Source organism: Podarcis erhardii (genome assembly GCF_964252035.2).
Source record: "Podarcis erhardii genome assembly, chromosome: 4".
Classification (NCBI taxonomy): Eukaryota; Metazoa; Chordata; class Lepidosauria; order Squamata; family Lacertidae; genus Podarcis; species Podarcis erhardii.
This window is the reverse complement of record NC_138508.1, coordinates 25084460-25109162: the sequence shown is the minus strand read 5'-3', so window position 1 is coordinate 25109162 and position 24703 is coordinate 25084460. Positions and strand designations below refer to the sequence as shown.

Here is a 24703-nt window from a genome sequence, read left to right as displayed (position 1 = left end):
CTCAGCATCGGTGTGGACAGCAGATTCTAAAGAGAGACAATTGCAATTATATCACACACTACTATTTCGTTAGTTAATACAGCTTTAATCAGAAGGATATAATAAAGCTCAAAAGTAGTCCCTCAATCCCTTCTAAAAAGGATACATATAATAACCAGAATGTCAAGCACAAAATTTATCATAAAGTATATTAGACTTACCAATGTTGTAAAGCGCTTCAGTGCACGAAGAATCATTTCTTAGAGATTCTTTATAGAACTCTGCAGCCTTCTCATAGTCTCCATTTGCAAAGATCGTATTTCCTTTATTTGTGAGAGCAGATGGGTTGTATCTATCAGAATTAACTGCTAAATCTGCATAGTGGCTTGCCTGTGTAAATTCATTTTCCTGAATTAAACACAATACAAATTAAGCAGTTGCCATTTTGCATCCTCAATACTTTGCTGGCACAAGCAGTACACTGATCAAATTAGAGATGGGAGAGATTCTGTTTCTGAAATTTCATTAAAAATGTATCATTAAATTCCATTTACTATTAAACCTGGGAAACAAGCTTAACATCAGCATTCCAAATATCCTTCTATCCTATAGCAAATTTTGGGAAAGGGACTTTAATAGCTTTTCTCTTCCTTTATGTCTCAAGGCTCTTGATGTCAATAATCAAATCTAGGAAGTCCAGACAAAGAGCTATTGTTCAGGGTATATGCTCCAATCCAGCATCCATGACTCCATGGGCAATGTCCTAAACTACACAAGCCACCCAAGAGTGTTATCTGCATTATCATTTCTTAGGGTGGGTTGTGGGAAGTGGCGGAGCTAGGGGCTTTGGCACCTGGAGCAGGGGGGGGGCGTGGCATGTCACCTGCACGAGCGTCCCAATGGGGGTGCTGCTCGTGCGCAAGTGCCACAATGGGGGCAGCGGTTGCCCATGCAAGAGCATCCCAATGGCGGCGCCCGCGGCGATGTCACCCCCTTCAGGGATGGAACCGCCCCCCTGCCCCTCTTCCTGCCCCACTGGATGTGAGAGAGGGAAAAAGCAGGCGTTGGCTTGTGTCTTCCCTTGTCCTCTACTGCTCTTATCATACACAATTAGTCTGATGAGCTTCCACAATGCACTGATCACATCTTAGGCAGGCAGTCAATATTAAAATAATATTCTCTGCCTTTTCCATTTTCAGTCTACTTCTGGCATCTGAAGAGGTCTGTCATGTCATGACAACTGTCATAACACCACAGTGCACTCTAAAGATCACAATGAACTCATGATTCTTTTTTGTTTTTACAGAGAGGTCTATGGCACTGCGACAGGTTCGTCATGGAGATTTGTGGGCTGCATTAAGTGAAATCAAGATTCTACTGAAGTTCTTGATGAGTTTTTATTCAGTTAATGCAGACTGAGCTTCTCAAAATGTGCAGTGTTGGTATTAGAATAATATATCCAAGTGTTAGAACTGTTGTGACGTGGGGTTTGTGATTTCAGCTCTCTTGACATAATATGCTGGAGACAGTTCTCTAGTAACACTTCTTTATTAAAAGCAACAAGACTAAAAACTGAGGAGGGGAGAGCTACATTTATAGGGACAGGGAACAAGCTAGAAGGGATACATTTTGGAGGGAACAATATCAGGCAATCACAGTCCTGCCTTTTGGAGGCAACCAATAAGACAGAGGATCCAAATACAGCAGCTTAAATGAACCAATAGTAGCTGTACGCTCTGGAACCAAAAGGCAGTTACTTTACCCTAATTCAATTACAGACAATAATAATACAGATATAAAATCCTTTGACTCAATACACAACACCCCTCCCCCCCCCTAGTGAGCACAGCAGACGTAATCTCTCAGGTACTGTGGGGTCCTACAACTTCTACTTGATCTCCTGACAACAGGTGTTGCCGGTTCTGGATTGGGTGTCACCAGTGGTAGGGGGGCTGCTATAGGGGTTTCGTCAGGAACAGATGGAGTCCCAGACATCTCAGGGTCCCCTACCTGTACCTCGTCATCCTGAGGACTAGCAGACCCTAGTTCATTTGCTGAAGCCCCTGGTGATTGCACCTCTGGGCCATTTTCACTCTGGTCTTGCAGCTCTGCGTCGTTAGCCAGGGATGAATTATCAGACTCCTCCCTGCTGAGCGCCCGGCGCCTCAGCTGATCTATATGTCTCTTCCAAACCTGCCCATTTTCCAAGGTCACATAATAGGACACAGGTCCACTAGCCCGGGTGACCACACCAGCCACCCACCGCGAACCTCGTGAATAGTTCCTCACCCAGACCAGATCTTCAGGGGCGAAATACCTTGTTGTGTCAGTCTCAGCCTGGGGGTTTGCTCTTGAATTACGGTTTGGCATTTTATCCGGGTGGACATAATCCAACACCGTTACCAATCTTCTACCCAAGAGCAGCTCAGCTGGCGACTTGCCTGTCGCAGTACATGGCGTCGCATGCTGCAAAAATAACATTCGCGCGATGCGAGCTGACCAGTTACCCTCCATTAAGCGCGCAATGGATTCTTTGGCTGTTCTTACCATGCGCTCCGCCTGCCCATTGGAGGATGGGTGAAAGGGCGCGGATGTGACCCCCCTTATGAAGTTATCAGCCAAGAATGCCCTGAATTCCTGGGATACAAAAGCTGCCCCATTATCTGATACAATGGTCTCAGGTAACCCATGGGTTGCAAACAGCTGCCTCAACACCTTGATTACGGCAGCTGATGCCATGCTAGGGACCATCGCCACTTCTAACCATTTGGAATATGCATCGACGATAACCAAAAAGACCTTCCCCTGGAATGGCCCAGCAAAATCTAAGTGCAGCCGGCTCCAGGGAGATCTGGACTGCTCCCACCAGTGAACTGGTGCTCTGGCCACTTCTGGCCGCACCTCTTGGCATGCCTTGCATGTTCGTACCCATTGTTCTATGTTCTGGTCCATTCCAGGCCACCACACATAACATCGGGCTAACGACTTCATCCTGACCATTCCCGGGTGTCCCGGGTGTCCCATGTGAAGCGTCTCAAGAACCCTGTTTCTCAGTGGTGCTGGGATGATCACCCTATCTCCCCACAGGAGACAACCCTTATGCATGGATAACTCGTGCTGCCTTGTCGCATAAGGCCTGAATTTGTCTTCATGCGGACCACCTGGCCACCCCCTCCCCGCCCAAGTGAGCACACGGGAGAGAACAGCATCTTTCTTCGTTTTCTCAGCAATATCAGTAGCCGTTACAGGAGCCCCCGGAAGTGTTTCCAGCATCATTATGTGCTCCGCTGGAGCAGGATCCTCATTGCTCCCGCCAGGAAGGGGCAATCGACTCAGCGCATCAGCGTGGCACAACCGTTTTCCCGGCACATGGGTCAAGGTGTACTGGAACCCGTTCAGGAATATAGACCAACGCAACATTCTGGGGGAGAGAATTTGTGGCGTTTGTTTGTTCGGGTTGAACAACCCCAACAGTGGTTTGTGGTCCGTTTCAATGGAGAAATGGCGACCGTACACATAATCATGGAACTTTTTGATTCCTGTCACAATTGCAAGCGCCTCTTTGTCAATTTGAGCATAGCTGCGCTCCGTGGGCGACAACGTACGGGAATAGAAAGAGATGGGCTTTTCCGACCCATCCGGTTCCCTATGACTCAGCACCGCCCCCAGGCCGTATTGAGAGGCATCACATGCCAGGACCAGCGGCTTCGATTCATCATAATGAGCAAGGACGCTCTTGCTACTCAGCATTCCTCGCAAGGAGTCAAAAGCCTTCTGCTGCTCCTGCCCCCATCGCCACACATTCTTTTTCTGCAACAGTCTATGTAATGGTTCAGCTACCGAAGCTTTCTGGGGTAAGAACGAATGATAAAAGTTAATAAGTCCCAGGAATGACTGCAACTCCGTCTTGTTCTGTGGTCGTGGTGCCTCGATGATGGCCTTAACCTTAGCATCTGTGGGGTGGATGCCTGATGCATCAATTTTAAACCCCAAGAATTCCACAGTTGGCACCCCAAAACTGCATTTTTCCTTTTTTAGTTGCAACCCCGCCTCCTTGAACTTGAGCAACACTGCACGGACACGCGCAACCAGTTCCTGTGGGTCTTTTCCAGCAATCAAAACGTCATCAAAAAATGGCAAGACCCCCAGCAGACCTCTTAACAGGCGTTCCATGAGCCCTTGAAAAATCCCTGGGGCCACACAAACTCCAAATTGTAATCTGTTAACTCTGAACGCCCCTTTATGTGTGACAATAGTCTGTGCTTCCGCTGATTGTGGGGTTACTGGCAGCTGTTGGTAAGCTTGTGCCAGGTCAATTTTGGCGAACACCTTGCCCCCAGCCAGTTTAGCCAACAGATGTGATACGACTGGAATGGGGTATGAGTTTCCCCTGAGTGCCTTATTGATAGTACATTTGTAATCAGCACAGATCCTGACTTCCCCATTTGCTTTAAGGGGCGTGACGATTGGAGTCTCCCACTTAGCGGAGTCCACGGGTGAGAGAACTCCCTGCTTGACCAATTTATCCAGCTCTGCTTCAATCTTGGGTTGCAGTGCAAATGGTACTCGCCTTGGTTTGAGTCGGATTGGGGCCACCCCAGGGTCCAATTCGAAGTCAACTGGGGGCCCTTTATAACAACCCAGTTTTCCATTAAAGAGACCAGCAAATTCTTTGCATAATGCCTCGCTCATCTCAGGGCAGGTTTGGATTGAATTAAGCCCTGATATACTCAGTCCCAGGGCGGGGAACCAGTCAGTGCCCAGGAGACTGGGGCGACTGCCCTTCGCAATCACCAGTTTCAGTACCGCCTGTTTGTCCCGGAACTGTACTCTCACGGCACACATTCCCATGACATGGATGCGGCCCGCTGAGTATGACTGCAAAGTTGCCGGGAAGGGCTCCAGAGGGGGCAACTTACCCCTGGGGAAGAATGTCCTCGCGGTCTGGTCCGACACGATAGTGAATCCAGATCCGGAGTCCACCTCCATGTCGCACAGCTGACCCTCAATCTTCACCTTGACGTGTGCCTTGCCTTGCGCTGGAAACTGCACGACCCTCCCGTTGATCTCCGTTACGTAGTGGCAGTCCTTTAGAACATGGTTTGCTGTGGGCGATCTGCGATGCTCCAGTCTAGGTGCTCCTGTCGCTCCCAACGCCGCCGATCTACAGACCCTGGCGAAGTGACCTGTCTTTCCGCACGTCCGGCACATAGCATCCCGGAAACGACAACTCTTCCGCTCATGGTTTCCACCACAACCAGGGCACCTGCCTCGGTGATCTTTGTGCACTGTGCAGGCCTGACGCACTGACTCGACCCCACGGACTGGGCTCTGGCTCGGAGTAGCCTCTAGCTCGTCCATGGCATGCGCAACTTCTATCTGTGGCTTAGGGGCCCTGCGACTGGCATCAAGCTCCTCTCTTTCATAATTCTCCGTGGCAGTGGCCTCCTTCAAGGCTGAAGCAAGGGTAACCTCTTCTTTAGCCACGATGCGTCTTCTGGCTTTCTTGCTGCTCAGACCACCGACAAACCGATCCAGGAGAGTCTCTTCCAGATCTTGGAAGTCGCAGTGCTGAGCGAGCTTCCGCAGTTCAGCTAGAAATGCAGATACAGACTCCCCAGCACGCTGCTGCCTCTTATGTAACTCCATCCGCCGCCGGGCCATCTTGGTCTCAGTAGGCGCTAAATGGCTTGTTAGGCAGGCAAGAATATCTTTGAGAGATGTCTCACTTAGCTTCGCTGGGGCAAGCAATGCCTTGGCCAGCTTGAAGGTCTCAGGCCCACAGTAGCTCAGGAATGTGGCCCTTCTTTTGCTGGCATCGGTGATCCCTTGAGCCACTGCGAAGAACTCGAAGCGTTCGACGTAGTCTTCCCACGTGTGGGGCTCTGATGGCTGGAAGGGCTCCAATACCCTTGGACTCTCCATTGTCCTGTGGGCAGGGTCGTCTTCTCAGCCGGCCAGTGAGTCTTGTTCTTAGCTACAATCCGGACTCTGAGGCAGGGCTGCGTTTAACCGCTCCTCAGCATTCCGGATCCCACCTTCGTCGCCAGTTGTTGTGACGTGGGGTTTGTGATTTCAGCTCTCTTGACATAATATGCTGGAGACAGTTCTCTAGTAATACTTCTTTATTAAAAGCAACAAGACTAAAAACTGAGGAGGGGAGAGCTACATTTATAGGGACAGGGAACAAGCTAGAAGGGATACATTTTGGAGGGAACAATATCAGGCAATCACAGTCCTGCCTTTTGGAGGCAACCAATAAGACAGAGGATCCAAATACAGCAGCTTAAATGAACCAATAGTAGCTGTACCCTCTGGAACCAAAAGGCAGTTACTTTACCCTAATTCAATTACAGACAATAATAATACAGATATAAAATCCTTTGACTCAATACACAACAAGAACATTAAGAGTTGTATCCAATGAATGTATTCTATCAACACAAGGGCTTCTACCTTCACAATGGAACTTCCTTCCTCTCCTCTCTTGCAGTCAGTGGCGTAGCGTGGGGGGTGCAGGGGGTGCCGGCCGCACCGGGCGCAACATCTGGGGTTTAGGGATAGGGTTAGGGTTAGGGGGCGCAAATCCAGGGTTAGGGGGCGCAAATTACTTGCCTTGCCCCGGGTGCTGACAACCCACGCTACACCACTGCTTGCAGTAAATCTGTTCTGGGGTTTCCCCCAAATTTCCAGAGCAGAAGGGGGTTTTTTGAGTGAGGGAATGGAGGAAAGAAAGTCCCATTGCACAAGCAGAAGTAGGGCGACTTTGTTGGATGCAACCGTAAGAAACAATTAAAATGAAGCTGAGTTGGCAGTTTTAACATTCTAATTCAAATAAATGTGTTCAACAATTATCTTCAAAACCACTACTAATTGAATTTAAGACAAAATATATTAAATCCAAAGGGGCCACATGCTCTCAGACTTGGATTAAGTAAATTAACTGAAATACACCTTCCACACATTCACTCACCAAGAAGTAAAGAAACGAAAGGTTCGTTGCAGCTGCACTTTTAACTCTGCTATCTTTTTTTTCAAACATCTTTAAAGTCTCCACAGCCTAGAAGCAAGTAATAATAAAGTGACTCACATTGTTAAACCATTCAAGCAAACTGGGGTTGATGCACTTTTTCTGTAGTGAGAAGCAATGCAAAATAAACACTTAGGATAGGATATAGTGTCTATCTGTCAGTGTAACATCATAAAGCATGATAGTATGTGTCATGTTTAAGATCACAGAATCACATTTGATAGCAATCTGAAACTCATTAATACTCAAGATGCTCCAATAAAATCAAAAGCGACTTTTCCCCAAGTAAATGCATTTAGAGGCCTATATACTACAGTCAAGCCCTCTTCCCTGAAGTTCAGTGGGAGAAGGGGCAAGGAACAGATTTCTGAGTAAACGTGCATAACTATGCACTGGAAATTTTACGTCCCAGAATGATCTGAGGAAAGCCATGTAAGTTCAGCAGCTATAAAACAGATCTACAGTATGTCTCAAGATAAGGAGCACTAAGATCTTTAACGATTAATAGCTTTAGACATTATTGTATTTTTATTTTATGTTGTTTTAACCAAATCTTTATTATTATGGTCAATGACCAGTCTTAAGAAACCAGGATAAGTACATTTTTATTCTGGATTCACACTGTATTTTTCCATCCTGAATTATATTTTTAATAAATAAATTTGTAGACATCACTGAATCATTAATTTAAAACAAATTAATTTGTTGTATGCATTTTGTATTACAAACGCAAGGTTCTTGAAGTGATTTGTTTTCAAAATAATTACTGGATTTTGATGACGCCAGCTCATGGCTGCATTTTTGGCACCCTGATCCTAAGTGGGGGAATTTGTGGGCAGCAGCAACAGAGAATGTCACTACAGTGTGGATGTAACTAGGGATGTCAGAGAATTCTAATGGAAATGGGAGTGAAAATTGTTGATGTTTGCTTATTCATGTCTGAAAAAGAAATCAATCCTGCACATATGATCAGTATTTGCTGCTGTTGTTTTTTGTCCGCAAATATGTCATTGATCACTTCTTTTCCAATTGCATTGTGATTCCTTTGTGCTGAAATGAATAGCGTGGAATAACATAATGATTAGGTAATTAATTATGTAAAATTCTGCCACAGCAGACAGACATATAATGCTATTCTTGCAGATGCTTAATTTTGCTAAATTTAACAAGAACCGAGAGCTGTGCATACCAGCTTTGCAGTGCTTTAGAGCACATCTCTACTTAAAAAAAAACAAAAACAAAAACAAGCAGCCCAACAATAACTCTTTTCCTTCTTCCTAAGCAAAGTTTTCCCTACTTTCTACTATGTGGAGAAAGAATATAGTACTATTGGATTTGTATTTACACTAGGTACAAGTAGTCTTAACAAAGTGCTTTGTTTTTAAACATTTGGAACTTAAATTATGTTGGTGCATGGAGCAGGAATTAAAATAAATGCAATTCACTGCTTTTTAAAAGAAGGTTCCAAAATTTCCTGAAAAAATGTAGATCATAATCATATCAGCCGCCACCGCATTTTTGCTTTGGAAAGTTATACTTCTTTCAGTTTCAGTTTGACTCATTTTTTCCTACAATATAAAAATACTTGTTACAATTCACCAGGCTCCGTTTTCTCCTACACAGAAGTTTATGGAGCACAGAAATTCAGTTGCTTACTATAAAGTGAATGTACCTTAAAGCAGCAAGCCAAGAATTTAAGTATATTTTAGGTTTACAGTTTCCAGCACAAAGTGCATTACTGTCTTAATTTATGAGGTGCAAAAGAGGGCATATGCAAAACACATGGGGCTAGCTCAAGTTTATTGCTCCCCAGCAAACCACTTAGGAAGTCCATACTTCTACTATAGCAGAACATTTTTCTCATTACAATGAATTATCTAAAGAAACCATTAATTTCAGAGGTGCGGCGGGAAAGCATTTCAGATGTGCGTGACTTACGCTTAGGTTTTATGGAAGCTCTCAACCATGGGTTTTTGTTTATCGCTAAGAATATCTGGCTATAATCCTAAACACACCTATCCAAATCAATTCTGTTATAGTAACAAGACTTGTGTCCAAATAATGGGAATAAGGACTTGAGTATAAAACCGTTGTTAAAACATTTTAGGTAATCATAACAAGTCAGTATAGTAAGTATAGTGCAATAGTTAGCATACTAAGTAAAGTCCAATCATCAGTAAGTCACTCTATCTAAATTTCTCAATAAGATGCAAGAACATGGGAAATTGAGCAAAACAGCCATATACTGAGACTGACCATTGGTCCATTTAGCTCAGTATTATATACCCAAGTCTACAACAGATCTCCAGGGGTTGAGACAGAGACTTTACCCAGTCCTACCAGGAAATGCCAGTGATTTCAACCTGCTCCACCACTTAGCTACAACCTTCCCTTCTAAATAGCGGATTATCTTGCAAAGTGAATGCTGCTTGCTAGAAATACTATCCACTTATTATATTTTATTTCAAACTGGTTGATACCAGGGCTTACCCCAGATCAATAATCATCATTTTCCTTCCATTGCCCTTATCTGGACGTAATTCTAAGCTAGAGTGTAGCACTAACCCATTATTATGTCGGAATACAGCCAGTAGTGTCATGAAAAGTATTTTCCTACAGATGTTCTTGATTTATAGGAAAAACTGTGTTTACACATAGCAAAATAAAAAATGTGTTATAATTTGCTGTACTTGTCATTTTTCTATACAGAGGCGTTAGAATTATTAATAAGTATTGTGTTAAATAACCCTGAAGTTAAGTAGAGGTTGCTTTTTATTCTACACCTCCCCTCACTTTTACTGACAATAATTAAACAACCACGTCAAAAATAATTTGAAAGGCAACCCTGGGCAGTGAAGCCAAAAGCCATCAAAGGGCAGTTTTTGCATGGTTTCTTCACCTCTGGTGCTCAAGGGGGTTTCTGAAAACATCCCCGAAGATATAATTTCTTTCAGGATAAGAAAATGGGAAAACATAAATAATGAGCAAATGCACTACAGCGTGAGTTGTAGAAGATACACACCTAGATTGCTACCAATAAAGCGACAGAACTAAAACAACGCAGCTACAGCAAAACTATGGCAATGCGTATAGAACCTTGCCTAACCAAGGACCTGAATTTAATAAGAATTAATAGCGGAAGGAGGATGCGTACAGAGTCTGCAGCAGAAGCACGCTCACAGTGCTTTGTTTTAGATTTATGTTTTAGAAGTGCAGCACAGCCTTTCTCACAGGTGGAGCCCAGATGAAACCACTTCTGTGTGTGTACAGCGCAAGATGGCTGTGCAGAGCGCTGATTGGTTGGAAGCCAGTGACATCAGTAGTCCACCTTCCTTCCCCTCCCTGAAGCAGTTTTTCAAATTTAAAAACAGATTCAGCTCTTTCTATGGGTATGGCTATGGCTGTACATTTAATTATTATAAAGTAAATAAATAATAAATGTACATGCAACCCCCCCCCCTTTTTTTTTAGTTTTGAGCTATTTTAAAGGACATTTGCCAGAATCTACACTTCCATCATGAGTTGCCATACATCCAGATTTTCTTGGATATTTAACCACTTTCCGGACCAGACGCTGTTTCCAACGGCCGAATCCCAGCTACGTCCTGGAAATTCTGGATGTATGGCAACCCTAATAAACATGACTGCTGAATCAGCATTCAGTTGCCTGGACAGTTAATGCCAGATTTAGGTGGGGAAAGCTGGGCTTGAGCTGCAGGAGAAGAGAATGCAAAGGACAATTCATCTTTACCCAGTCATTAAGTGCTGCCGATTCTTTGAAAGACTGACAAACTACACTAAACCTATGCAAATTTCATCTTGTAATAGGTATTGGTATAGTACCTACCTCTTCATACTTACAGTACCAAACAAAATGGGAGAGACAGTACAAAAGAAGGAAAGGAATAATTAAAAGGAAAGGAAAAGTAACATTTTGATAAACAGAGAAACTGAGCTGAACACCAATAAATTAAATGTATGAGTAAAAGAGAAACATTTAGGACAGACACATTACACAAACCAATCCTATCAAGAGTTAGCACTTTGGTCAAAGGACCAGTCAAATATAGCCAGTTGATTTGCCCACTATCTCATTGTCAACCACAGTATTCCTATAATATCAGTGTGTAGATGGCACACTTTTTATTTCATTATGGTATCACTTGTTAACAAGGGCAAGAGTGAGTGCAGCTTGCCCTGGACCTTGCAGTAGTTAGAGGCAAGCTTAGGAGTACAGCAAAAAAATTCCCACTGGCTACGTGGAATAACTGCAAGGATCTGAGTTACAAGAAAGGAGATTCTGACTAAACATCAGGAAGAACCTTCTGACAGTAAGAGCTGTTCGACCATGGAAGAGACTCCCATGAGAGGTGGTGGATTATTCTTCCTGGGAGATTTTTAAGCAGAGGTTGGATGGCCATCTGTCATGTATGAGATTTCTGCATTGCAGGCGGCTGGACTAGATGACCCTAGAGATCCCTTCTAACTACAATTCTATGATCTCCAAGAAAACAAGTAGTGATTAGTGGCAAATGCCACTGCTTAGAACACAGACTGTCACAGTGGCTGGGGTAGTCAGATATTTGCAGCCTAATCTGCATTACAGGGTGGTTGTAAGGATAAAATAAGGGGGAAGCTATGTATACCATCATACCTGATTAAAGTCCTTTTGCCTCAAGTATGTAATTGCTTTATTGATTTCCAGGTCATTGGCTAACTCCACATACTGAGAAGCTTTTACCATTTCTACACACCTGGAACAGAATAAAAAAAGAGAGAAATTATTGGTTGCAGTGAGCCTCTCTAAGTCAAGAAAGCAACTGTACAGTTTTTGCCAAGCATCAGTTACAGGCGAATCCAATATATTGGTTTTAGGATCCAAACAAACGACGTGCTTGTTTACAGTTGCAAACAGGCAACAGGGGCTTATTATACACTTGGTGGTCTATTAACAGGCTAATGCACTGAGTCTATCTTGGCAAGTGAAAAATTCCAGAGGCCTGACTTATAGCGGCCCTGTATGGTGGCTCTGTATTATTATTATTGCAATACTACTATACTTCAGACTGAGAGATAGCTGCTTGCCAAAGGCCAATGAGGACGTTTATGGCTGTGGTGTGATTTGAACCAGGGATTTCCTAGCTCACAGCTCTCATTCTGAGCCACTACCTATAGTACCACTTCTCAGATTAGGATTTACACTCTGGAGGTCTGACAGGCAAGTATACTATGAATGAACTGTGACTTGTTTCATTGTAACCCTAGGGAGAACATCATGTGGTTGCTGAATTAAGAGCTTAACATTTAAACCTTTAGGAATTGCCACATTTTAAAATGATGAACTGTAATGCAAGAAAACAATGAACAGGGTGGTGATACAATGATTACTGCAATCGACACATGATAATATCACCAAGATAATATCATCTGTAAACAAACAATAAAAGTAGTTTCTTTCCCAAACCAGTTTTATCTTAAACAATAGCAAACACAGTAAATAAAGAGTTGACTTGTAATACAACATATTACAAGTGAACTCTTTATTTACTGGTGATATTATTTTGCCATTTTTATGGACATTTATTGTTTGTTTACAGATAGTTGCCTTGGTGAAATGTAATACAAGCAGAAAATGGTATACATAGCTTGGGCCAAACTACTACAGGCTGTAATTGGTGAACCACTGACTTACATGTGAGTTTTCTGAGATAAGTGATCTGAGAAAGGCAACTCAGCTGAAAAAATGCCACCTACCAATCATAGCCTACAGCAAATGATGTTTCAATCGCTGGAGCAATTAGTTTAGCAGCCGTCATGATATACTTTTCTGCTGTAGCTTTCCTTTAAAGCACAAAAAATTATTTCAAACAAATATCACAAACATATAGAAGCAGAACACAACACCAAGAGTCTTGCGGCACCTTAAAAACTAATGGATATATTATGGCATAAGCATTTGTGAACTATACAGAGCACTTCATCCGATGCATTAACAGTAGTAGTGTCTACATCCTATATAGTAATAGTGAACTCATTCTTTGAGTCTGGATCCTTATGTAGCCAAAGGAGTACCATCCACACACAAGAGGGACCATATGTTTGCAGAAGTGTAAAAAATAAAAATAGAAAAGCAAAGCTAAACAAAAAGCTCAAATAGGACTGAACATGGGTACTTGAAGTTACATAGAAAAACAGGGATGGCAAAAAAAAAAAGGTGAGAGATCAATATTTGCTTAATCAGTAATCTAGACCAGACCTCTGTTCAGCTGTTCCGCACATTCATAGAACACACTATGATGGTGCAACTTTGAAAGGACTTCAAACTTTACCTTTCACGCTCCATTTGCCGCAAGCTGTCGTTTTTAATAGCTTCAATCAGTAGGTTTGCATGTGTATCATCCTAAATAAGGCAAATAAATGTCTATTCACTACAGCTACATCAACAGCAGATGAGGATGTATACAAACCCACATATACATATGAGAACAGACTAAACTACAGTACATTACATGTCATATTTTTTATCAGAAAAATAATTACTCCCCCCCCCCCAAAAGGGGACAACAAGAGGAAAGAGTTGTTGCTTGCATGCCATGCTTATGGTTTTCTCAGCGGCATCTGGCTGGTCACTGTTGGTAACAGAATGCTGAAAGAACTACAATAGACTGCATTGCAACTATGCAAAAGTTGGAGTTTCTAAACACATTATCCCTTCCACAGACAAGCAAGAGGCATCATCACAGTTCAGAACTGCAATCCATTCACCCAAATGCATTCAAACAAGGGCAGTGAGGGTTGTGGACTGGGGAGGGGAAAGTCCCAAAGGGAAGAGATGTGGCCCCCACCCCCAGCTCAAGGGCCCCCACCCCTGCCCTAGACCAACAGCCCCGAACTACGCAGCTCATCCCCCTCTCAGCATGACACATGTGGGATTTGAACCAACACTACCACTGGAATATACCAACAAAGAACCCCTGTAATCAACATCTCAAGCTTATTTGCCTTATGAATTGGAGATATAACTTTGCTCCTACTTACTCCTTGTGAAATGTATTTGTCGTCATCATCAATTCCCAGTGGCACCGCAATTAATTTCTGGAAAGCCTTTTTCATTTGTTCTCTGTCTCCAGTAGCAAAATAGCAAAGGATCAAGTTGAAGCCTGCTTTTAGGTTTGGTGATGTGCTCATGATGTGCTCAAATGAGCTAACGGCGTCTGTATATTGGCCAGTTTTAATAAATGCAACTCCAATGTTCTGCATTATTTTAATCCTAAATAAGTAAATAACCATTAGAACCTTATCGTACAGGAGTAGATTGAAAAATACTACTAGTAGTTCGGCTTACACTTCAGTTCAAATGTAATGGATGCAATTTAAACAATGTAATCAATATTATAAACAATAAAACAGCAACCAGTCAAGGGCCAAACTAGGCCAAAAACAGCCATGTGTCAGCCCCATTTAACCATTAATAGGGGTGTAGGGTAGGAAGATGATAATTATAATGCCAATGATTTATATTAAAAGGGCAGGCTGTGAATGGAGATGAAACTTTCCCCACTTTACCTCCCTTGGTATTTCCCAGCCTGGCTCACTGCTAGTAGAGTGGAAGAAAAATGCCCAAAGTAATGGAGATGCAACAGGAGTGCAACCTGGCTCTCATCCATGTTCACATGTTGCTGTTAATGCTACTTATTTATTTATTTATTTATTTGTTTGTTTATTTATTTAATTTGTGTAATAATAAATACTAAATTTGTATATTGTTAATGTTAGACACTCCTCCTCTCAGCATTATACATGAAGAGGGCAGATAGGTGAATGCACAGGCATGACTGCCTCCATCATGTAAACTTTGGCCCCAAGATAAAACAAAGACAGAAGTTAAATCAATTGAAAACCCGTCTACACAGAAACGTCTGAACTAGCCTCCAAAAAATAGGAAGAAACGAAGCCTGGTGGACCTCCTTAGGCAATTTTTGTTTTTATAACTTATTATAAAGTTTTTTCTAACTGTTTTTATCACATTATTATAAGCAAATAATGTCAAAGTTATTCTCGTTGGAACTCACCTCATTTCTTTATGGACACTTGCAATCTGATCTAGAGCCATTCGGTAAAATTTGATAGCTTTTGAATAGTTTCTCTGCTTCAAATAAATATTTGCCATGTTCACCTTCAGCATGCCTATTAAACAATGCACAGAATGAGACACAGATGTATCCCATGACTCGCACAGGATTTTATTCGGGTTACATCCAGAAAATCTATACCTTGGATACAGATGAATCTGCAGCCTTTAAATTACTGGGCAAGGATGAGCAATCTGCTGGCAAAATGATTATGTGATTGCTTGAAATGAGAAACTACTATTTGTGGCAACAAGCAATGGCATAAAAAAAAAGTTTGGTTCATTTTCTGCCAGGTTAAGGAGTGTAGTAGCAGGCCTTAGGATAGCATAAACTCTCCTGTTGCCCATTCTCTTTGAGTAAAAAGCAACTTCTTGCCCAGCACAAAACTAGCTTGAATCTACTCTCTTAACCTGGCTTCTACCAAGGGAAAGTGGGGAGCAGTGGCAGTGCAGGGGGGAGCAGGCAGGCTGGGGTAGGTTTGGACTTGTTCCCAGTACCTTTTCCTGCATGTTTTAACCTAATAGGAAAATCTGAATTGACTCCAAAAGTGCATTTGTGTTTGGAATAAACGTGACTTTGAAAAGAGGGAGGTTGTGAATTTATCAAATTATTTTTGAAGGAAACAAACTATAGCAGTATAAAGTCATCTTAGCTGAAAGCAACCAGTATTTGGCATCTGTACAGAATTTGTAAGTTTACAAATATATATGACTTCAGATTTCAAACTAATCACAATAACATAATCAGAATTCAGAGTTGGATCAGGAGATGCTGCCGATTCTCACTTCTCACTCGTTTTAATGCAAATTAAAGACACTGACCAAGAGTTCCCATCTCCTAGGATGTACCCAATAACTGATTTGAATGTTTGGGTTTTGTGGGTGTAACCTACCTCCATTGACAAACATCTTGTTTTTCACTATGACCTGATAGGTATTTAATGCTTCTGCATACATTTCATTAGCAGAGTACTGACTGGCCAAATTAAAGAGCACCTGAAAGAAAATAAGTGAGAACATTTACATCATATGATAGAAACAACCAACTTTGAATTTCATAATCACAAATGATGCATCAGTCAGCATAGTAGCAAGAGAGTAGCTGCCCCCTGGAGGAGCGAGAAGCAGCAGCAGCATAATGGAATGACAACACCAGCAACTGGCTTCACTATGGAGAAGACAGTATTTCAGGGATGCATTGTCTCCCTCCCTTCCTTCACTAAATCCCCCTAGATCCCAGGTGGCTGAATTAACATCGTAGAGGCAGGACAATGTATAGTTCTAATTTTAGGCATTTACAAAATTCATCCGAGTGTCAGCATTCACATGTGAATATCATCATTCTTCACATTTTAGACATGAACTCTATTTGATAAACTGGAATACTGTTCTTCTTGTACATATTTTTCCCCCTGAACTGTCATTACCTTCCTCAAGTCCTTGAGAAAGGGTAGGACAGAAACTGATCTGCTAAATAGACAAGTACTTACAGTGTAAGTAAGATCTAGGTTGATGTTGGCAGGAGACATAGTTTGTTCACGTTGTCTTACTAAAGCTCTTTCCTTTCTTCCAGCATCTTTTGCCTTTTCAAGAGCCTTAAAGAAACAAATCACATTTCAGTAGCACCTTCTGCCCTTCTTTAGAAAATATTGTATGAAACAATTTATTTTCACTTATACAAACACATTTTTATAGCATACATAAAGACAATAAGGGGAAGAACAGTAAAAGAACAAGAAACAGCATATTCACACAGAAAGAATGATCAAATTAGAGATATAGTAGAAATTGCAGCTCTCATTGTACTTTCTGGCTAAATTCAATAGTGTTTCTTTAGGGAGAAATACACACACATCAGGGAGCTAGCAAACAATCTACATCTGTCTCTATATAGTTTACGGACACTAAATAGCCAGAATTTCCATGACTTGGGTTCTAAGAAATGCATTTTGAGAACAGAAACAGGCTGCATTTCTTCCAGGAGGAAGTGTACTGTGTCTGAAATAGACAGGCCAGTGGTGAAGTGCTAGTCAATTTAAGTGTTTCATGTAGAATCTATCACATATAAATATACTTGCATATGTCAGTATCTTAACACAAGGGAGTCAGTGATTGATGGCTCTGCACAAGTGCACCACCACTGTGTTACCTCTAACAAATGAATGGGCCAATTTGTGTGGCAAATGACTTCCTATGTTATGGGATGTTCACGGAATGCTTCCACAGGCAAGCTTTCTTTGTGGCAGCCGTCTCATATGCTTCAGCTATCAGTATGCCAACTAAGCTGAAAGCAGCAGCTTAAATGAAAGGCTATGACTTACCAACTTTAAGTCTCCGCAACTGTGAGCAATGCAGCTTTCTTCAACTAACTCGTTCACTTTTTTTTCCAACTGCTTAATCTTTCCCTCTGGACTAAAGTTAGGGAACACAATGGAATCAAATTATCATGAAGATCTACACATACCATGACAAAAATTAAACACCACTGGTAATGTGTGCTTTTTAAAAACAACAACCACAACTGACTAAGCTGGTGATGGGAGTCTTCTCTGGTGGTACATTTATAGAATACTCTCTTCAGATGTAGGAGTTTGCCTGCTACCATCAAGGGGTTGGATTCAAATGTGCTTTGCATGAGCAGAAAGGCACTTCCACCAATGAAAGGTGACCCCCTCCAATTCCAGTGATTCTTCCTTCACACTGCAGGACCCTACTCTCCACCCCAAGCCACTCTGGAGGGTCCCCCAATCCTCAAAAGCATATTTCAGTGAGAACACCCTGTTGCATGAGCAGAAATCAGCTTGCACTTCCCTGGTTCCAACCTACAGATGGGGTGGGGGGCAATCACCTGGCAACTGAAAGATTTCTGGTATTGGAATAATTGTTTTATTCTCGTCTCTGTTCTGACTTGTATTTTAATCTTCCAACTTTTGATGATGCCGTTTCTTTATAAGCTGCTATTATTCTTGCAGTTGCATACATCATATTATTGTGGAGTTTTTTTATAATCTTATAAGCCTCAGGAATACAAAAAGGAATAAATAAAATATAAAGACTGATGTGACCTTTAGCAGTGAGCTTTTCCAGTTGCTACAAACTGCTTTATTCCTTACATGAAAAAAGATTTTTTACTTTTACCATGTCACTCTGATGTTGAATCCAAACAGAATCCTTGAGAATAATCATTCAGTTCCCTTCTACAATTAACTTGGTGCTTAGCCTTTTAACTAAGCCTTGGCCAACAAACTACTTTGCATCTGTTTGCCATGGGAAATATTTTATAAACGTTGATTTAGATCCTTATTTTTGTACTGCAGTCATTGTTTAATTCTGTATCATCAGCCTCACAAGGAACATTGTAATGGAACGCTATCAAAATTTAATAAATATTGATAATGATAAATTACAACACATTTGATCATTAAAAGGCATGCCTTACTTGGTGGTCTAGGAAGAAGAAATTAAAAGAAGCTGCTGAAGCCCTGTTATTTTTGGCTGCTTTAAGATTCTGCTGTTATTGTGCACAGCTGGCCAGCCTCGTTCCGATTTATGTCTGCAGATCCACCAACATGTAAATAATATATTTTTGAATTCATTCATGCTAGTAGATATATAGCTAAATGCAGCTCTGTTGTTAACTTATTAGCTTTTATATTAAAAAATCAAAACGTGCCAGCAAAGCACTTTCCCACAGAAAGCAAGCTAAACTTTGTACAACTGACCATATGGTGAGATAACCCAGGACCACTGCTACATTATCAAAGCCATATTGTAGCAACCTAAGAAAAATAAAGGCACAGCAAAAAGCCTCTTCTCATCATATTCTTTTCTTTCTCTTCAGAATCCAGATACACAAATGGTGGAATCTTAATGAAAAATTACTGAACAACAACAAAACAGATCTGAAGCATTTAACTGCAAAAGTCAAACATTGTCCACATACCTATCTTCATTCTTTGTTTCTAGGGGAGGAGCTGGTCCCCTTGCCTGACCAAGAGGATCAAATACAGAACCTGCAGATTAGTAAATAGTGTGAACTGTAAGAAAGTGCCTTCCCAAGGCTTTAAAAAAACCTATTATTGCCAAGGATTCTTCTAAAACTGTACCTCTGGAAACTGCTTTGGTGTAACCTGCTGCCTGAACTGCTGTCATCGGTCGAGCAACACCATCCTTTAAAAACAAAAGCTTATTTATAAGGATAACTGAGGAAGCAGGGCTTTATAAATTATATCACACTGAATTATATGACCTTTTAGGTACTCTATAATACACTAGTTGAACTCCTGTCGAGACTGCAATACTCTACAATAGAGATGGAGAATGGCATCTGGCCAGGACTACATCCAATAATTATTACTTATTCTTATTATTCATTAATTTTATATGCCCCCTTCATTAAAAGATCTAACAGCAGCTCACAGAATAAACAAATTGGCCCACCCTTCACACAGGCCATTTTGACAAATGGGCAAAGCCACTCACCCACCAAGCACCTGATGTCATATGGCATCAGGCAATTCAAACTTGAAGTCATAGAGCAGGAAGATACCCTTTCTTTGATAGAAAAAGGCAGCAGCAGAGGCTTATCTCAGAATTTAGTACTGTAGCCCCACCATGGTAAGATCACAGATGATAAATGCTGCCTGTTCTTTTATAGTACTCTGCTGCTGCTCTACACGCTTACTTTGGAGCAAACCCCACTGAACCCAGTGAGCCTTACTTCTCGGTAAATGTACTTTACTAAAATGCACCAGTCTTAGAGGTATTCAGAATAATCTTATACTATTCTCTTTAAACAATCTAATTTTACCATTTCTAAAATGCTGATCAAGTTTAGACATAGCAAAAGGCTGCACAATATACGCTGAAGTTTCCCCCCACCCCTGTAGAACGAATGGGGGAAAGGAGACAATGGTTTTACCAATGGATTGCTCCCATTAGATGATATGTCACATTGTCTCAGGATGCTGGTAAATAATTATTGGTAGCCCTTCTTCAGGGGCTTCCAATGAAAGAAAGACTAACAAACCAAGGTACAATACCAAAAGGCTGAGAAATGGTGGACATTGTATTCTTCCCTGGTACTCCAAGGAGCTGTGGTTGATGAAGCAGGCTATATGAAGACTGGATTGCAAGTGATGCAAATCTTGCTCTGAAGCCAACTGAACACACGCTATGACACATAATCATGCCTACCAAAGGGTGAAGGCAGCAAATAAGTCATTCTTCATTGCATCTATTGCATTCTTGAGGAATCAGCTGACAGGGTTGTTGCATGAGGACCAGAGACTCATTACCCCAGATTCAAGGGACAGACTCCTGGAGTACATGGTAACTAGCTGTAAGAGCTTTGCAAGACACTTTGAGGGCAAAGGCATCTGATTTCAAAGTGACTTGGATGCTACCAAACCAAATCCAGTTGAAGTCTCCAATGCTACACCTGGCCCACTGTTACGGGATCATTTCCAGTTGATGCAGCCTGATGATGCGGACAGGATAGTCACAGAGATGCAACTGATCACATGCCCTCTGGACCCCTGCTTTTACTGGCTGATTAATCACTTGGATTAATTTAAGTGATGATAGCACAGCTTCTGCATTTGATTGTATTACAAGACAAGAAGCACATTTAGGACTTGATACCAGAGAGGTAGTTTTAAATATTGCAGAGTACAGAACATCCTCAGGAATTTGACCATGCTTACCCCTCCTGCAACCTGGTGGCAACACAACACAACCTGAAACTTTTCTAGCTTCTTACCCACTACAGATTCCTCCATCTTCTGCAGCATGTGAAAGAAACTGGTCTATGTTTGGAAATACACCAAACCAAGCAATAAGCTGATACGTGAAAAGGTGTAAGCTTGTTTTAATCTAGACACACCTTCAGCTTTTAGAAGCCCATGATAAATACAATGACAGTTATGAAGAAACAAACAGATAATGATAGCTTAGAAAAAGAGACAGATTAAATTTAATGTTGTGTTCATTGAATTTTGTTCTCCCTCCCCTCTTTTTCTCAGCTCTTTTTCTGTCTGCTTGAAGTTCAACTCTTCACCATGACCTGTCTCTTCACTTGCTCTATACATTACACTGATGCTTGTCTATAAACTATAAATAATTGTAGCAATATTACCTGTACAGCTGCTGTCATTGGTCTGCCCATTGATGAAGATAGTGTTGTCTTTGACTAGCACAATGTAAGAAAATATTTAAAGTCAATAATCACTGCATGCTCTGCTTCTAAGGGAAGAACAGGGCTGGATCTCAGAGGACACTGTTCTAAAACCGTAAAGGGAACACTGCTCTATTATTACAGAATTTACAGAACTAAGGATGGGAACTCTCACTGCAGATACCAGATTTCTAAACCGCAGCAGAGAAAGATACAACTCCAATTGTCTTCTCCACCCTGCACAAGCAACTCTAGCTTCACACTGATGTTCTCTGAAGTGGGAAAGTAATCTCATTCAAAGAATGGGAGGTTTTACAAACCATGAAAAAGACAAATGCCAACAAGTACCAGGACCAGTTCCTGGGTTTGTACTATGTGACCTAAAGACCACCCTGAGATTCTTCAGCTACAGAACTTCACTTGTCACTGTCTGGCATCAATCCCTGTTACATCTATGCATAATGTAAGACCCATCGCTATGCAACTGTATAGGCTTATTGGAATCAGAAATTAAACAGCAATGTTTATTGGTTCACTGGAGAAAGTGCTGAGCCAAAGAAAGAAAAGCTGAGTAAATTTCAGTACAAAATAAAAACCTACCCCATATCCAGTAGCTAAGGGTCGTGAACCTGATGTACCTGGAACTTTGGCTGTAAGCTTATTAGAAAAGATTAAAGATTAAGCAAGAATTATGTATTCGTTCAAAGAAACTAGCATATTAAAAATATAATTACTACAGAAAATTACAGTAAAGCTATATACCAATTTCTAAAAATGTTTTTTCCCTTTATTTGTGAGAAAATACAAAATTGTTTTAATGTCATCATGTCGTGTTTTTGGAGCAACCTCTTGACAAAAGACTAAAAAGTTGTGACACTCTCTCAGAATTCAGAGAACACTGTCTCCTACTGTCCAAAAATAGGGGCAATCCTCACATGTCAGATCTATTGAAGCAATAGGCTACCAACCTACTGTATTACTAAATGGTTGATCAGAAAGTCAACACTGATAGAAAATCATCTGTTGCTCAGGAAGAAAGTATGTGCCTTGTGGGTATGAGGCCACATATATGGCCCCCGGAATCTTCATTTAAGGAATCTCATGTAGCTAGTCTCAGAAAAAAACCCTCTGCTCTGGACTTTGAAGAGCTGGGTTTGAGAAGTACTGCTAGTCAGTATGAACAGTGCTTGACTAGAATAATGAAACATACATAGATGAATACTTAAGTGGTTACTTATGCGCAGTTATCAAGGAAAACTTTCATTGCCCCTTTGCACATTTCTGTTCAATTCCAATAACTTGCTAATTACTGCATATGTTCAGTGCTTGATCATAACAGGTTGTCCTTACTGCATCTCCAGAACCTTAGCATGATTTTCTGAGCATAACATTCCAAGGGGCACAACTGAGAGTCACATATTTGGAGTCTGATTACAGAAGAAAACTACTTGGGAAGTCCCAAGGGCACAAATGTAAGAAAAGTGCAAACTTCACAATGAAAGGTACAGGAGAATAGCTGAGGAAAGTTATGGCACTACACATGCTACTTCTGCTGGGTGTGAAAATAGCAAAGGCTGCTGCTATCTTAACCATACTCAGCAGAAAGAAAGCCTTGATGAACTTAGTGGGACTAATAAGCATATAGGCTGAACTTGCTGCAGCAGAAATGCAGTTTCTAGAAGTGCTTACACATGCTTACTTTGATATATTTTAATTCTTAACATTTACTTACAGGAGGTCTTCTACCATGACTAGTTTTCACAGCTTGTTGAAAAGCTGGATCATTCTCTAAATCCTAAAACAACATAAAAAAGATAAACATTGGAATAATTAACTTTGCAATTCATTTTGTTTGCTAGTGTAGCTAGATAATACAGACATGCATTTCATTTGATTTTCACTAACTTTTTCTTATAGGGTGATAGAGAATGAAATCATGCTTAGACTAAATCCACTTAAATTAATGGACTTAAGTTACAGCAGGTTGACTTCGAGTGTGGCTTACATTGGATATCATCCATGGCCTTTGCTACATTTGTATGCAGACTCACAGTAGGACATTATTTCACTAGCTCAAGCTTTTTTAATGTCAATTACGCTGATCCAAACTGTTCTGCACATTTTCATTTCCGCTTCTGTGCAAAGTAGCAGATGGTCACGGAAACAGGGAATGTGCTTCCTTATCACACCAAAACTGTAAAATATCCACATATAAACTTGGTATCACCATATTTTTACCTCTGTATCAAAGGTAGGATTATAGTCATTGTAACCAGAATAAATATCATCTTCATCTGCTTCGGTTGCCAGGTGGACATTTTTCATCATTTTAACCTATAAAACATTGACTACGTTAAAATATTTACCTTTATCTTCAGTGTTCAGTAAACATTCAGTTAGTCCAGTTACATAAATTGTTACAACATATAAAGTATGCATTAAACTAGATTACTTTTGTGGTATCTTCCAATTATGAGTGTCTGCTCAAGTCTTATTGCGTTCATTGGTTGTTACAAATAAGTGTGCAACTTAAGTCTTTTTCTTCCGGGATCAGTTTATGCTCACAGAATATTTTATGGATAAATTATTTAACAGCCCAACAAAGTATAGTCTTTGTGTTTGTGGATCAGGCCAGATCAAAAACATTGTGTGCCATATCATATGTTGTCCATTATGCAATCTACCTATGGAAAGGTCCCTCTATTCATTTCAAAATTTACTAAGCAGCTTTTCAAAATTAGATGACTGCTGTGCTGGCCAATGTAAACAAGCTGGTTACCTAAAGTAGCTTTATAGGTGCTAGCTGTGAGGAAGTTACATTTTTATTATAGGACCCACAACAGTGACAACTGCCAGGGAGATTGTTTAATCCAATGATTTTGGGAACTTAATAACATTAAGTTTTGATAACCTGCAGTCCTAAAAGTTGTTACATTTTTAACTTGCTCTTGGAATGCCTTGCTTTTTTTGTGGTTCACAATGTAATGACCATCAGTTGCAAGCTATAAAACCAGACTGATAAGGATCAAGTATATACTTCTAATGGAATAAATCAGAAAAGTTATAATCATGGGCATAGCCAAGGGGGGGGGGGCAAAGGGCAGTTGCCCCCCCAATCCATAAAAATCAATACAAATCTGAGATTCTGCCTCCAACAAAAGCCTGCCACCCCTAACAAAAATCCTGTCTACTACGCCCACGGTGATAATTCCTAACAGCGTTTGAACAGATAGTAATCGCTCAGCTGCATCGGCACACACTTTTGTGTAACAGTTAACTTGCATCACCGATGCTCTTGCACCAGCAAAATCAGTTTCTTACTGATATTTGTATTTGCATTACAAATCATCACGGGAAAAACCCAATACAAACCATCACAGCAAAAAAC

The 24703-nt window shown here is 41.1% G+C and overlaps 1 protein-coding gene across 2 annotated transcripts in view; it reads right to left on the bottom strand.

The window, feature by feature from the left end:
- Window positions 1–24703, bottom strand: part of IFT88 (intraflagellar transport 88) — a 38143-nt gene that overhangs the window by 13071 nt on the left and 369 nt on the right. For both annotated transcript variants that reach the window (XM_081860290.1, XM_081860291.1), the window contains exons 3-18: window positions 23554–23649; window positions 23048–23110; window positions 21916–21972; window positions 21277–21330; window positions 19247–19310; window positions 19084–19153; window positions 17462–17552; window positions 16631–16735; window positions 16034–16136; window positions 15082–15196; window positions 14048–14279; window positions 13339–13409; window positions 12764–12850; window positions 11664–11763; window positions 6953–7039; window positions 201–387 (exon numbers count right to left, since the gene is read on the bottom strand). In XM_081860290.1, the coding sequence (XP_081716416.1) occupies window positions 201–387; window positions 6953–7039; window positions 11664–11763; window positions 12764–12850; window positions 13339–13409; window positions 14048–14279; window positions 15082–15196; window positions 16034–16136; window positions 16631–16735; window positions 17462–17552; window positions 19084–19153; window positions 19247–19310; window positions 21277–21330; window positions 21916–21972; window positions 23048–23110; window positions 23554–23643 (1576 nt within the window). In that variant the 5' untranslated portion in view covers window positions 23644–23649. The remainder of the gene's footprint in view (window positions 1–200; window positions 388–6952; window positions 7040–11663; window positions 11764–12763; window positions 12851–13338; window positions 13410–14047; window positions 14280–15081; window positions 15197–16033; window positions 16137–16630; window positions 16736–17461; window positions 17553–19083; window positions 19154–19246; window positions 19311–21276; window positions 21331–21915; window positions 21973–23047; window positions 23111–23553; window positions 23650–24703) is intronic.